Source organism: Stegostoma tigrinum, chromosome 23 (genome assembly GCF_030684315.1).
Source record: "Stegostoma tigrinum isolate sSteTig4 chromosome 23, sSteTig4.hap1, whole genome shotgun sequence".
Classification (NCBI taxonomy): domain Eukaryota; kingdom Metazoa; phylum Chordata; class Chondrichthyes; order Orectolobiformes; family Stegostomatidae; genus Stegostoma; species Stegostoma tigrinum.
The window spans coordinates 34,808,976-34,824,051 of NC_081376.1; the positions used below are offsets into that span (position 1 = coordinate 34,808,976).

The 15,076-nt window shown below is 40.4% G+C and overlaps 1 protein-coding gene across 5 annotated transcripts in view; it reads left to right on the forward strand.

Moving 5' to 3' along the window:
* Positions 1-376: 376 nt before the first annotated feature.
* The window catches only part of rsph10b (radial spoke head 10 homolog B), an 84,233-nt gene continuing 69,533 nt past the window's right edge, over positions 377-15,076 (forward strand). For all 5 annotated transcript variants that reach the window (XM_048552618.2, XM_048552619.2, XM_048552622.2 and 2 more), the window contains exons 1-4: positions 377-664; positions 4,070-4,145; positions 8,486-8,554; positions 14,537-14,710. In XM_048552618.2, the coding sequence (XP_048408575.1) occupies positions 378-664; positions 4,070-4,145; positions 8,486-8,554; positions 14,537-14,710 (606 nt within the window). In that variant the 5' untranslated portion in view covers position 377. The remainder of the gene's footprint in view (positions 665-4,069; positions 4,146-8,485; positions 8,555-14,536; positions 14,711-15,076) is intronic.

Genomic DNA, 15,076 nt, shown 5'->3' on the forward strand with positions numbered 1-15,076 from the left:
GACTGTTTTGCAATAGTTGTACATGATGTTGGTTAGACTACATATAGAGTACCATCTACAATTTTGATCTCATTTTAAAAAGGACACAATTGCATGATGAACCGATGGTTTTCTTCTGTGCTGTAGACCTCTATGAGTTTATAATATGTAGTGAAAATGATTGCAGATATAGGAAGATAAAAGCACATTCTTGCTTAAAATAAATAGTCTGGAGGTTGCACAGCAGGTGACAATAAATCAGGTACATGTTTTGAATTCTAAAGCGCTTTTTGGAGCTTTTGTTTATGAATCGTGTGGCGACCTGTCACCCATCTGTGCGCCGGCACACGGAGTTGCCGAGGTAACCGCGGCGCCACGTTGCTAGGAGCGACGGCAAGATGGTGAAAGGAGCAGACCGGAAGAAGAAGAAAGGGAAGGAGGAGAGGGAGAAAGAAAAGGACAAAGAAAAACTAACGAAGGGGAAGTCTTCCGAACTGGCAGAGGAGGCCCTGTCAGAAGCGGAGCCTGTGCATTCCGAAGGAAATCTGACGTGTCGGATGGTGTCGGAACATCAGGATGAAACCACTCCAGACATGTCCGAGGGCTCCGAGCGCCATGGTCAGACTCAGGATATCTCGGCGGTTTTCTATGAGGAGCCTATCCTGACCAAGTTAATAATAGAGAGGTGCGGCCCTGAATGGTGTTTGCCAGCTCGATCACTAGCTGAACATAAACGAGCCATGTCTCCACACTTACTATTGACCAGTTACTGAACCTAACTACTAACCTTCACTTCCAGTCTCTGATTCTGGATTGAACCTGCATCCGACTGCTAAATCAAATCTCCACTCTAGTTCTAAATTTATGGACTGACGAACCTCAAGCTCTTCTGCTCACCCGAATCTTAACCTGAACTCTAAAGCAAACTACTTAACCAGAACTTCAACATCTACTACTGACTTTAACCCCAACCCCACGTCCAAATCTTAATCTGAATTCTAAATTTGTCTCTTCTGTTGCGTGTTTAATGCCCATATTCATGAGTTTGGTCAAGGAGAAGGCAGTCTACAGGAGAACAGTTTTCAGGCTTAGACTTCTTTATAACATTTTATTACATGTGAGTACTAAATACTAGTACTTCGTCGGAGGCTCACTGATGATGTTACCTAGAATGGTGACGAAACGTCTGAAAACTAACCTTCCAGCTCAGCGAGCAAACTCACATCCAGAACTAAATATTACAATTCATGGTATCCAGAGATATGTGAGGCTCTTACCGTTACAGGAAAGAAAAACTATTCCATAAATTCTTCTACCTAATGCTAGATGGTCTACTTACAAATTTTTCTACAAATGTTTCAAACATGCACATGGATAGACTGCAAGCTTCTGCCTATGTCTCCTGGTGCTTCTCTTTTTCTCCCCCCTAACTTTGCCTACACTTTACATCTAATGAAGAAGAACTCTGTGAGATCATCACAAGGTTGCTGAAGCCCTTACAGAAAACCCCTCCTATGCTTTTTTTCTCCCACCTTAAATAATGTTTAATATTTATATACATTCTCAAAGTTGCCCAGATTACATTTTTTTGCAATATTTAATGCACATTTTTCCTTATTGCTCCCACCTCTCTCTAAATCTTTGACTTGTTTCATTAGTGTCATTAGATGGTTCAGGAAAGTCTATGACAAGGGTAAAAAATAGCTGAGGTAAAGTTAGTAAGCCTTTTTCTCTGCTGACCTCTGTTAGATCAGCAGTGCTCTCTGAAGGGTCTTGCTTTGATATAACTGCAGGAATGCATGGAAAAGTTGGGTTGTTTCTTCTTCTCCACCATTAACATCTAGATAAAATAATATTGTTAATTCTTCATGAAAGGAGTAAAGTCATTCATCCATTGATGCTTATTTCCAATAAATAAAAACTACTGGCATGAACCTATTCATCAAGGTTCTGTTCCAAGGCATGAATACATATGTTGGCATAGAAATTATTTGGTTTGATGCTTGTTATATTCTTTAGACTATAGCAAGTTTTCGAAAATTACCTCTTTGCCTACAGAGAGTATATTATTGGTGTAACAATGGGCAGTTTGTCTTTGCTGATGTAGGTTTTGGAACCACACCTGTGACAAGATATTATAGCATTGTATTGCCTAGGACAATAAATTGATGTTCTCACATATGGTATACTTTTTGAATGAGAGGTTGTCTCTGCTAGTTGCATACTCTATCATGTTTAAAATATATAATACTTTCTATATAGAATGTTCTGCATTAAATTGAAATTTTACTTTTTAATGTTTCTTGAACATTTTCCAGACTCTGTATCTACTGTTATTTGAATGGCTAGTTGTAAATTTAAATCACCTTTTGATTGAAGAAATTCAGTAACTGATTTATCTGAGAGACCAATAACAACTCTGTTGCAAATGAGCTCTTGTTGCAAATTTCCATGGTGGCATGGTTCAGATTAGCTTCATTAATAGCCTGCGTATACTTCTGTAGACTGTTCTGGGAGTTGGTATCTGCTACTGAAGCATGATCCTGTGTCCTATCTATTTTTGAGGTAAAATATAAATCAAAGATTATTAGGAAGTTGTCGAACAGATGTTTCTCATCAATCTGGTGTCTACGTAATATGTGATCTAGGGCCCTCTTGTGGCACAGTGGTTATTCTCTCTACCCATTGACTGAAAGACCTGGGTTTAAGACCCACCTGTTCCAGAGTGTGTAGTTAAATCTTCAAACAGGTTGAGTTGATATTAGATAAAATTTAAAAAAGTACCACATGATCTTATTTTTTCCTCATATAGTAGAGAGGTATGCTAACCTGTTCTGCATTTGATTTGGTGCCTAATCTTGAAGCTGTTTGAAATCTTGGGAATTGAACTTTCCATAGCTGCTGATTTATCAAGTGGATCTGAATTTTTTTTCCAGTCTTCTAGAAACAATTTCAAATCTGTTTATTGATCTTCATTGCTGTCATGATTTTCATGTCACTGCTACCACATTTTTGTTGTGTGGTCTTTTGCCCAAATCCATGAGTTTGGGTTCAAGGCAGGCCAGTCGAGGAGAAGGCCAGGTCAAGAACTGTCTTCAGTCTTAGGCTTCTTTATAGCACTGTTAATTACTACTAAGACAGAAAGCAGAATTTTCCCAAGCCCCAAGCCCCAGAAACAGAATAGAAAGAGTGAGATAACAGAGAAGGTGATAACACTTACCCTGGCAAATCGGAGAAAGTCGTTGACCTTTTTCTACTGGCAGGCAAGGCCTTTCTCAATGTTGGGAGCATCAAGTTGCATTTTCCAATTGATTTCCAGATATCACAACAAGATTATCACTAGTGAACAGTATGAGACGGATTAATGGGGATTACTGCTCAATATCACTCTCATTGTTCCTTAAAAAAAGCTTTGGTTGAAAGACTGTGGCGCAGCTGTTTGTGATAGTGGGAGGTGGCAGAAAGTTGGTGAAATCGCTTGATTGAATGAGTCAACAGTTCAGAGAGCATACAGTATTAATTATGTGGGGAGATTGCATGGGTAACAGGGAATTAAGGAAGATATTGCATGCAACAGTGAGTATGGTAGAGTATGAGCCTTGGTGAGTGGTAAATGTAGTGATAGAAACAGAATAGATAGAGTGAGGTAACAGAGAAGGTGATAACGCTTACCCTGGCAGATCAGAGAATGTCATTGACCTTTTTCTACAGTAACCTAGGTGTAACCCAGGCTGGCAAGATCTGATGGCATAGCACACTTCTGCTGGTCCTCTAGGACTAATTCCTTTTTGCTTCTCCACAAATATAGTCACCAGATTCCTTAACAAACATCACTCTAAGCCAGCTGCTCAGAAATTGCATTAATTGTTTTTGAAGAAAAATCTTTTAAGCTTTTGTGTGACCTTAACAAAGCTACAAAATGTTATGAAAGTGGGTGTGTCAATGAATACCCCATTTATGAATGATGTAATTTAGTGCGAAATGACAAAGTTATATCCATAAAGAAGTTATGAAATAATTGTGTTGATGAGTTAAAATGAAACAAGCAAATAGATTTCTACCTTATAAAAATAAAACATTTCTTTTAAAGCTATGAGGGAGAGACAATACGAGGTCTTTACGAAGGTGTAGGAACTGCCCATTTCCAAGGAGGTCATGTTTACCAAGTGAGTGGAATTCTGCTTACAGCTCTTTTTTGTTCAGCATTTGCCTTTACAGAAGAAGTTTGAGTTCTCTGTGTGATCATTATTGCTGAAGAATTTTCTTTTGGAATGCTGTATGGTCAAAGGAGCTAAGGTATATAGACACAATTTTCATTCCTGGACTCGATAAACAAAATTGGGAGAAATTTCTCTGCAAACTCAAATGTTGTGAATGGCTACGAAAGCAGTTGGAGCTGTCCATCAATAGACAGTAAAGACTCCAAAACTCAATTTCAGTGCATGCATAATCTATTTTCTGACCTTCAGTCCCGTTCCTACAAAAATGGTAAATGCTAAGACTGGAGTGGGGGTACAGGATTTAGGATTCTTAACTTTCAGCATTTTTGCCATAGCAGAGACATTGTCTGTCAAGGCAAAAATTGAGGCCGCAGGTGCAGGGGTAGGCAAAGAGCTCTTTGACCTCCTCTACCATTCAATAAGGTTGACTAAACATCACCTCAATTCCTCTTACCTGTCCAGTACCCATATCCCAGTATTCCTTATTTGTTAAAAAGTTTACCAATCTCATGGTGGCTCAGTGGTTAGCACTGCTGCTTCACAGCGCCAGGGACCCAGGTTTGATTCCAGCTTCAGGCGACTGCCTGTGTGGAGTTTGCACATTCTCCTTGTGTCTGCATGGGTTTCCTCCAGGTGCTCTGGTTTCCTCCCACAGTCCAAAGATGTGCAGGCTAGTGAATTGGCCATGCTAGGTTGCCCATAGGGATGTGTAGATTAGGTAGGTTGTAGGGGGATGAGTCTGGGTGGGATGCTGTGAGGTTTGCTGTGGACGTGTTGGCCCAAGGGGCCCACATCCATCCACACTGTAGGGATTCTATAAAAAAATTATAAGATGCTCATTTATTCAGTAGTCATGCATATCTGGGATACTGAATTCCATATGATCCTTTGAGTGAAGAAATCTCTCCTCATCTCAGCCAATCCTGTATCCTGAGACTATGGTTCGATTTTCATATCAAACTCAGGAATTCGAGCACCTAGCAAAATTCAATTTCTTGACTCCACACTTCAAGTGATTTTATTGTAAATGTCAGAGAGAATAAACAATTAGAAAAAATAAATTAAAGCTTAGATATAAAAATGTAAGATAAGTAGAACATTGTGGTATGAAGAACATTGAAAGACAATATAAAATAGGACATAAAATACAAAGAAGAGTGCAGGAGCAGAGATATCTGCACAGATCATTGAAAGTGGCAGAACAGGTCGAAAGAACAGTAAGTAAAACATACAGTATTCTCAACTTTTTTATAGGGGCATAGAGTACAAGAGCAAGGAAGCGATGTTGAGTTTATAAAAGACACTATTAGGAAGAAGAAACATTACTAAGGGGAGGACTGTTAAATAAGAACCCATAGTATTAGCGGGCAAGCTACAGGCACGGATAGAGGCTTGGCTGACTAGCAGAAAGCAGAGTGGGGCTAAAGATGTTGATTTCAGGATGGCAGCCGGTGATTAGTGGAGTTCCACAGGGGCCGGTGTTGTGACCACAACTTTTCACATTTATATGTTAATATTCTGGACAAAGGAACCAAGGGCATTATTGCTAAGTTTGCAGATGTCACAAAGAAATGTGGAGGGACAGGTAGTGTTGAGGCAACATGAGACTGCAGAAGGCCTCAGACAAGTAGGAAAGTGGGTAAAGATGTGGCAGTTAGAATACAATGTGGGAAAATGTGAGGTTATACACTTTGGCAAGGAAAATAGAGGCTTGGACTATTTTTTTAAATGGGGAAAGTCTGCAGAAATCTGAAGCACAAAGGGGCATAGGAATCCCAGTTCAGCATTCTTTTAAGATTAACATTCAGGTTCAGTTAGCAGTTAGAAAGGCACATGCAAAGTTATCCTTAGATTTGAGAGGGCTAGAATACAAAGGATGTGCTGCTGATGCTGTATAAAGTCCGCATTTAGAATATTTTGAGCAGTTTTTGACCCAATATGTAAGGAAGGATGTGCTGGTTTTGTAGGGGGTCCAAAGCAAGTTTACAAGAATGAGATAGTAGGAACTGCAGATGCTGGAGAATCTGAGATAACAAGGTGTAGAACTGGATGATCAAAGCAAGCCAAGCAACATTTCTGAAGAAGGGTCTACACCCAAAATGTCAGCTTTTCCTGCTCCTCTGCTGCTTGGCCAGCTGTGTTCATCCAGCTCTACACCTTGTTATCTCTTTCACAAGAATGATCTCAAAATGAAGAGTTTGTCATCTGAAGAGCAGTTGAGGACTCTGGGTTTCCACTTGATGGAGTTTAGGAGGATGAGGGACGATCTCATTAAAACTGAAATAATACTGAGAGTCCTGGGTAGAGAGGATGTGGAGAAGATGTTTCCACTAGTAGGAGAGTCTGGGACCTGAGCGAACAGTCACAGAATGAAGGGATAACTCCTTAGAATTGAGATGAGGAGAAATTTCTTCAGAGGGTGCTGAATCTGTGGAACTCATTGCCTTAGCGAGCTGTGGCGGCTAAGTCTTTGAGTTTCTTTAAGCAGAGATTGATAGGGTCTTGATTAGTAAGGGGATCAAGGGTTACCGGGAATGGACGGGAGAATGGATTTGTGAAACTTATCAGTCATGATCAAATGGTGGAGTGGAATGGGCCCAGTGGCCTAATTCTACTCTCATAACTTCTGGCTTTACAGAGAAAGCAGGAGATTGACACTAGGCAATGATACCCATTTAATGTGCTGGTGCAGGCACGATAGACTGAATGGTCTCCTGCACAGTAACAATACAACAAATCTGTGATGAATGTACTGGTTCTACTGGTTATTTTGGAGTATACAAGACAAGTCAGACCAGTACATCTTACTCACAGGTTTAACTGATTTTTCCTTCTAGGGAAAGATGAGTTCAGAATGTTACTAGGAGGCAGGAACAATCAGAGTACAATCAGCAAAGGGAGATGACAGTCCAGATGGAGCCTGCTGCTGCCATGTAGAAGAGAATAGGCAGCACCTCAAAGGGCCAACAGCCTCACCACACACAAAAATTACCGTTTGATGCAATGAGTAGTCGGGCATGCCATCTCCCAGTTTCTGAGACTTTTCATCAAAAAGTCATAACCTTCACCTGCATTGAATCTGACGGTAGTGTACTAACATTCATCAATTGGAGTTGCCAGTTTAAAATTATTTTCTTGCCTTCTGCAGCCCATTAACAGACTTCTTAAGAAGAATAGCGGGCCATCTCTTTGGAAATTACGTCCTATTCTGGAAGTGACAGAAGTCACCTCCTCTTCCTGGAATGTGCTTTTTAAATAACATCCACATCTATTCTCAACCCTGCTGACATTTGAAAATTTAGTGATATGACTGTTAGCTCTTGACTCCTCAGCCAGGGATAATGGCTACCATTATCAGATAATTTCTCACTGTATATTGTTCAAATTCGTGAAAGGGCCTTAGGCTGTCACTTTTGGTGAGAAGACCCAGTCTATTCCAGATATCCCTGAAAGGATAAGGTATTTCAAAGGTTTAAGCAACAGGTTGAAGCTCATTGCCTCATGCTACTACTATGCAGAAGCAATGAATGGTATTCACCACTAATAGGATGCTGCTGTTAAGCCAAAAACACTTTCTGCCTATCATATAGGTGAGTAAAGTGGTATAACACTTCCAGTGCTGGTGTGATGTTAGGTATTTTGGCATATGCCCCAAAACTGGTGATCCCATCAAATAACTTATCACTTCTGCTGTTCAGAACAAGGTATTGACTATGTGAACCTAGGCAGGGCTTGCAAAGCTCACACCACAGTGGCCAGTATTAGATGTGATTTGTGATTAGAAAACATTTCCCAAAGAATCCTGAGCACGTGAAGAATTATGTTTGCAAACAATTTGACTGGTGGGTTTGCGGTTTAACACATTTGCGGAAAGCTTTACATATTAATACACAGGGCCTGGTCCCTGTAGACAGAAAAAACAAACACTCGCACTGCATCTGTTTCAACTCAATGAGATAGGTTTCCTCCATACGTTGTTCATTTCTCAGGTTAATGCACTGACTAAACAGATTCAACCTGTCTGGTTAAAAATGTAAACAAAATTTGTATGTCAACTGTCATGATTCTCTACAGTAAAGCCTCTGTTAATTAGAGGCCACTTACTAATGAGTCAGGACTCTTTAATATAGTGTAAATGTTGTTTTCACGTTACTTTGTTAGTTCTTAGAAAAGGACCCTTAATGCGTGCAAGTTGAAAAGCTTTGATAAAAGTTTTTTTTAGAAATACTGCAGTTCTGAATTACCAAATGACCAGTTGTAAGTGTTTAACCACATGTTTTCTGCAGGGCATGTTTTCTGAAGGTCTTATGCATGGTAGAGGCACTTACACATGGAAGAATGGAATAAAGTATGAAGTAAGTAAACACCAAAACACATCAGTGTTATCAGCTTTTACAAACTGATTTAAAATACATTGATCAGCATGTAGAGGTATAATGAGATTAGCAAAGAGGTGAATATGTTTCTGTAGATGAGATACAACATTGTAATTGCTGCAAAATCTTCTTGCTTTATGTAAGCTGGGTTGCTCTTGATTTAGCATTGGGTTTTGGTGCTATCAAATCATAATCAGACCTTTTTAGTGTGATACAGAATAAGGTTCTTGAAGTGTTAAAGGAAAATGGACTTTATATTTATTCTTTGAGGACTTAAGGATGTTCTAACCAATGAAATATATTTATCTCTGGGGATTCAAGTTCCACCCCAGGCTGCAGCACCCAGTACAGTATTTTGGGAGTTCTGTAATGTCGTACATTTTCCCAGAGAGACATTATCAAAGGCACTACCATCTTAGGGGGATGCAAATGTACCCATGACCACTATATCAATGAAGAGCAGCTGAATTCTCCTCCCATGTTCTAACCAGTATTTATCCCTCCACTGACATTATTAAAACAGAATCTTTATCCATCATACCGATGTTTGTGGGACCTTGTGTGTAAATCAGGTGCTGTAGTTTCTAAATTTCAACACTGATTATACTTAAATAATCAGATTATACACTGATTATACTACTTTGTTGTACAACACTTTGGAATATGACAAGACCATCAGTGGTCTTATAGAGATATATGTTTTACTTCAGTCTTTACAGGATGGTTATGACTGGGAGTTAAATATCTAGGGGTATCAAACTGTTCAGAAGGACAGACAGGAAGGTAAGGGAGGTGGTGTGGCTTTGGTTTTTAAGGATGATATCAGGGCAGTAGTGAGAGATGATATAGGCTCTACTGAACAAAATGTTGAATCCATTTGGGTGGAAATTAAGAATAGCAGGGAGAAGAAGTCACTGATAGGTGTGATCTGTAGGCCGCCAAATAATGACATTGTGGTGGGACAGACAATAAACATGTAAAAAGCTAATGCATGTAGAAGTGGTACAGCAATTATCATGTGGATTTTAATCTACATATCGATTAGTCAAACCAGGTTGGTCATGACAGCCTTGAGGAGGGTTCATAGAATGCATCCGCTATAATTACCTTGAACAATGTGTAATGGAATCTATGAGGGAGCAAGCTATCCTAGACCTAGTTTAAATATTGAGACAGGAATAATTAATGATCTCACAGTTAGGAATCCTCTCGGAAGGAGCAATCACAGTATGGTCAAATTTAAAAACAGATGGAGCATGTGAAGGTTAAATCTGTACCTATGTCCCGTGCTTAAACAAAGGAGACTATGAAGGAGTGAGGGAGGAGTTAGCTAAGGTAGAACCGGAGCAAAAACTTTATGGTGGGTCACTTGAGGAACAGTGGAGCACTTTCAGAATGATTTTTCACAGTGCTTAGCAGAAGTATATTCCAGTGATAAGGAAGAATTGTAGGAAAAGAGAGAGCCAGCCATGGATGTCTGAGGAAATAAAGGAACGTATCAGATTGAAAAACAACACGTACAAAAAGCAAAGAATAGTGGGGAACTAGTAGACTGGGAAATCTTTAAAGACCAACAGAAAGCCACAAAAAAAGGTATAAAGAAAAGTAAGATAGATTATGAGAGTAAACTAGCTCAAAATATAAAAACAGGCAGCAAAAGTTTCTATAAATATGTAAATTGTAAAAGAGTGGCGAAGGTAAACATTGGTCATTTAGAGGATGAGAAGGTTAATTTAATAACTGGGAATGAGGAAATAGCCAAGACATTAAACAGTTATTTCATGTCAGTCTTCACAGTGGAAGACACAAATAACATGCTGAAAACTGATGGCAAGGAGGTTATAGCAGGTGGGGACCTAGAATCTATCATTATCACTAAGGAGGCAGTGCCAGAAAAGCAAATGGGGCTACAGGTAGACAAGTCTCCTGGCCCTGATGAAATGCATCCCAGGGTACTAAAGGAGGTGATGGGGCAAATAGCAAATGCATTACTAATTATTTACCAAAATTCACTGGACTCTCGGGTGGTTCCCGCAGATTGGAAAACTGCTAATGTGACACCACAGTTTTAAAAAGGAAGTAGACAAAAAGCAGGTAACTATAGGCCAGTTAACTTAACTTCAGTAGTGGGGAAAATGCTTGAATCTATCATTAAGACCATAAGACCAGAAGACCATAAGACATAGGAGTGGAAGTAAGGCCACTCGGACCATCAAGTTCACTCCGCCATTTAAATCATGGCTGATGGGCATTTCAACACCACTTCCCTGCGCTCTCCCCGTAGCCCTTGATTCCTTTTGAGATCAAGAATTTGTCGATCTCTGCCTTGAAGGCATCCAACGTCCCGGCCTCCACTGCACTCTGCGGCAATGAATTCCACAAGCGCACCACTCTCTGGCTGAAGAAATGTCGTCTCATTTCAGTTTTAAATTTACCCCCTCTAATTTTAAGGCTGTGCCCACGGGTCCTAATCTCCCCCCCTAACGGAAACAACTTCCTAGCGTCCACCCCTTCTAAACCATACATTATCTTGTAAGTTTCCATTAGATCTCCCCTCAACCTTCTAAACTCTAATGAGTACAATCCCAGGATCCTTAGCTATTCATCATAGGTTAAACCTACCATTCCAGGGATCATCCATGTGAATCTCTACTGGACACGCTCCAGGGCTAGTATGTCCTTCCTGAGGTGTGGGGCCCAAAATTGGACACAGTATTCTACATGGGGCCTAACTAGAGCCTTATAAAGCCTCAGAAGCACATCGCCGCTTTTATATTCCAACCCTCTTGAGATAAACGACAACATTACATTCGCTTTCTTAATTACGGACTCTACCTGCAAGTTAACCTTTAGAGAATCCTGGACTAACACTCCCAGATCCCTTTGCACTTCTGATTTGCGAATTTTCTCACCGTTTAGAAGATAGTCCATGCCTGTATTCTTTTTTCCAAAGTGCAAAACCTCACATTTACTCACATTGAATTTCATCAGCCATTTCCTGGACCACTCTCCTAAACTGTCTAAATCTTTCTGCAGCTTCCCCACCTCCTCAGTACTACCTACCTGTCCACCTATCTTCGTATCATCAGCAAACTTCGCCAGAATGCCCCCAGTCCCTTCATCCAGATCATTAATATATAAGGTGAACAGCTGTGGCCCCAACACTGAACCCTGGGGTACACCACTCGTCACCAGTTGCCATTCCAAAAAAGAGCCTTTTATCCCAACTCTCTGCCTTCTGTCAGACAGCCAATCCTCAATCCAAGCCAGTAGCTCACCTCGAACACCATGGGCCCTCATCTTGCTCAGCAGCCTCCCGTGAGGCACTATATCAAAGGCCTTTTGGAAGTCTAGATAAATAACATCTACTGGGTTTCCCTGCTCTAACATACTTGTTATCTCTCCAAAGAATTCTAACAGGTTTGTCAGGCACGACCTCCCCTTCCTAAAACCGTGCTGACTTGTTTTAATCTGACCCTGCACTTCTAGGAATTTAGAAATTTCATCCTTGACAATGGATTCTAGAATTTTACCAACTACTGAGGTTAGGCTAATTGGCCTATAATTTTCCATCTTTTGCCTTGATCCTTTCTTAAACAAGGGAGTTACAACAGCAATTTTCCAATCATCTGGGTCATTCCCTGACTGCAGTGACTTTTGAAAGATCACGACCTCTCAGCCACCTCCCTCAGAACTCTAGGATGTAGCTCATCGGGGCCAGGAGATTTATCAATTTTTAGACCCTTTAGCTTTTCTAGCACTTTCTCTTTTGTAATGCCTACCGTACTCAACTCTGCCCCCTGGTTCTCCCTAATTGTTGGCATACTACTCATGTCTTCCACTGTGAAGACTGACGCAAAGTACTTATTAAGTTCTTCAGCTATTTCCTTATCTCCCATCACTAGCCTTCCAGCATCAATTTGGAGTGGCCCAATATCTACTTTTGCCTCTTGTTTGTTTCTTATGTATTGAAAGAAGCTTTTACTATCATTTCTAATATTACTAGCTAGCCTACCTTCATATATGATCTTCTCCTTCCTTATTGCTCTCTTTGTTATCCTTTGTCTTTTTTGTAGCCTTCCCAATCTTCTGATTTCCCAGTGCTCTTGGCCACTTTATAGGCTGCCTCTTTTTCTTTGATATATTTCCTGACTTCCTTTGTCAGCCATGGCTGTCTAATCTTTCTTTTCTTTGGGATGAACCTCTGTACTGTGTCCTCAATTACACCCAGAAACTCCTGCCATTGTTGGTCTCCTGTCTTCCCCGCTAGGCTCTGCTTCCAGTCGATTTTCGTCAATTCCTCTCTCATGCCCCTGTAATTACCTTTATTTAACTGTATCACCATTACATCCGATTTTGCCTTCTCTCTTTCAAACTGCAGACTGAAATCTACCATATTATGATCGCTGCCTCCTAAGTGTTCCCTTACTTTAAGGTCTTTTATAAAGTCTGGCTCATTACATAGCACATAAGGAAGAGAAAGCAAGACATCTGGATATAAATTGTCCCATTGGGACCACACAACATGGGTTCATGAAGGGTAGGTCATGTTTTAACTAATTTGATGATTTCTTTGAGGACATTACTTGCATGGTGGACAGTGGGGAACCTGTGAATGTGGTGTATCTGAATTTCCAGCAGGCAATAGACAAGGTGCCACATGAAAGGCTCCTACATATGATAAAGTTGCACAGTATTACAGGTAATGTATTGGCATGGATAGAGGAAGTTGACCAGTAGACAGCAAAGAGTAGGGGTAAATGGGTGTTTTTCTGGTTGGTTGTCTGGCTAGTGGTGTGCCTCAGGGATCAATGTTGGGACCTCAATTGTTTACAATTTACATAGATAATTTGGAGTTGGGGACTAAGTGTAGTGTGTCAAAATTTGCAGATGACACTAAGCTGAGTGGTGTGAGAGCAAAGTGTGCAGAAGACACTGAAAGTCTGCAGAGGATATAGATAGTCTAAGTGAGTGGGCAAAGGTCTGGCAGATGGCGTACAATGTTGATAAGTGTGAGGTCATCCATTTTGGTAGGAATAACTGCAATATGGACTATGTTTTAAATGGTAAAAACTTGCAGCACGCTGCTGTGCAAAGGGACTTGGGTGTCCTTGTGCCTTAATCACTAAAAGTAGGCTTGCAGGTGCAGCAGGTAATTAAAAAGGCAAATGGAATTTTGTCTGCCAATGCTCGAGGGATGGAGTTTAAAAACAGGGAGGCTATGTTGCAGCTGTATAGGTTCCTGGTGAGGCCACACCTGGAGTAGTGTGTGCAGTTTAGGTCTCCTTACTTGAGAAGAGATATACCAGCACTGGAGGGGGTGCAGAGGAGATTCACTTGATTGATTCCAGAGTTGAGAGCATTGGATTGTGAGGAGAGACTGAGTAGACTGGGATTATACTCATTGGAATTCAGAAGAATGAGGGGAGATCTTATAGAAACATATAAGATTATGAAGGGAATAGATAAGGTGGAGGCAGGGAGGTTGTTTCCGCTAGCAGGTGAAACTAGGACTCGAGGGCATTGCCTCAAAATAAAGGGAAGCAGACGTAGGACTGAGGTCAAGAGGAACTTCTTCACCCAAAGGGTTGTGAATCTGTGGAATTTCCTGCCCAGTGAAACAGTTGAAGCTACCTCACTGAATGTTTTTAAGGCAAGACTGGATAAATTTTTGACCTGTTAAGGAATTAAGGGTTACGGTGAGTGGGTGGGTAAGTGGAGCTGAATCTCAAAAAGATCAGCCATGATCTTATTAAATGGAAGGGCAGGCTCAAGGGGCCAGATGGCCTACTCTTGCTCTTAGTTCTTATGTCCTTATGTTCTTCTAGTCTTAAAATTAGGATAAAATAGTTGCAAACAAGTAATTTGAAACAAAATACACCTTGGCCTTTTGCATCCATTGTTCTCTCAGTACTAAATAATTAAGATGCCGTTTCTTAAACTTAATTTGTTATTCTACAGGGAGATTTTTCAATGAATACCCTTACAGGCCACGGCACCTACACATGGCCTGATGGCAGCGCCTATGTTGGTGAGGTTGTAAATGGAATACGCCATGGAAAAGGAACATTCACAAGTACTGACCAATTAATTTCTTACACAGGAGACTGGCACCAAGCCAAAAGACATGGGAAGGTAGGAGCAGACTTTTTGATGTTTGCTACTGCCTTTTGAGGAAGAGTTTCAAAGACACTTTGAGAAAAAAAATCTTGTTATCTCTGTACTAAATGAGTGACTCCATTTTAAAAAAGTCATTTAATAGTGAATTGTTATTTATATTACTAAGTTTAATGACCTCACTTAATGAAGGACTTTTAATCTCAATAAATAACTATGATTAGAGCACTGGATACCACAGAATTACACTGCTGCTTTCACCTTTGCAAATTGGGTTTGACTTTAGCACATAATGATAGAAATAAAGTGTCCGCAATTTGTTGGTATTGAGAACCTATGAAGAAGTGGGCTTAGATGGTTTCAGCCTAGTCTGTTAGCTAGTTG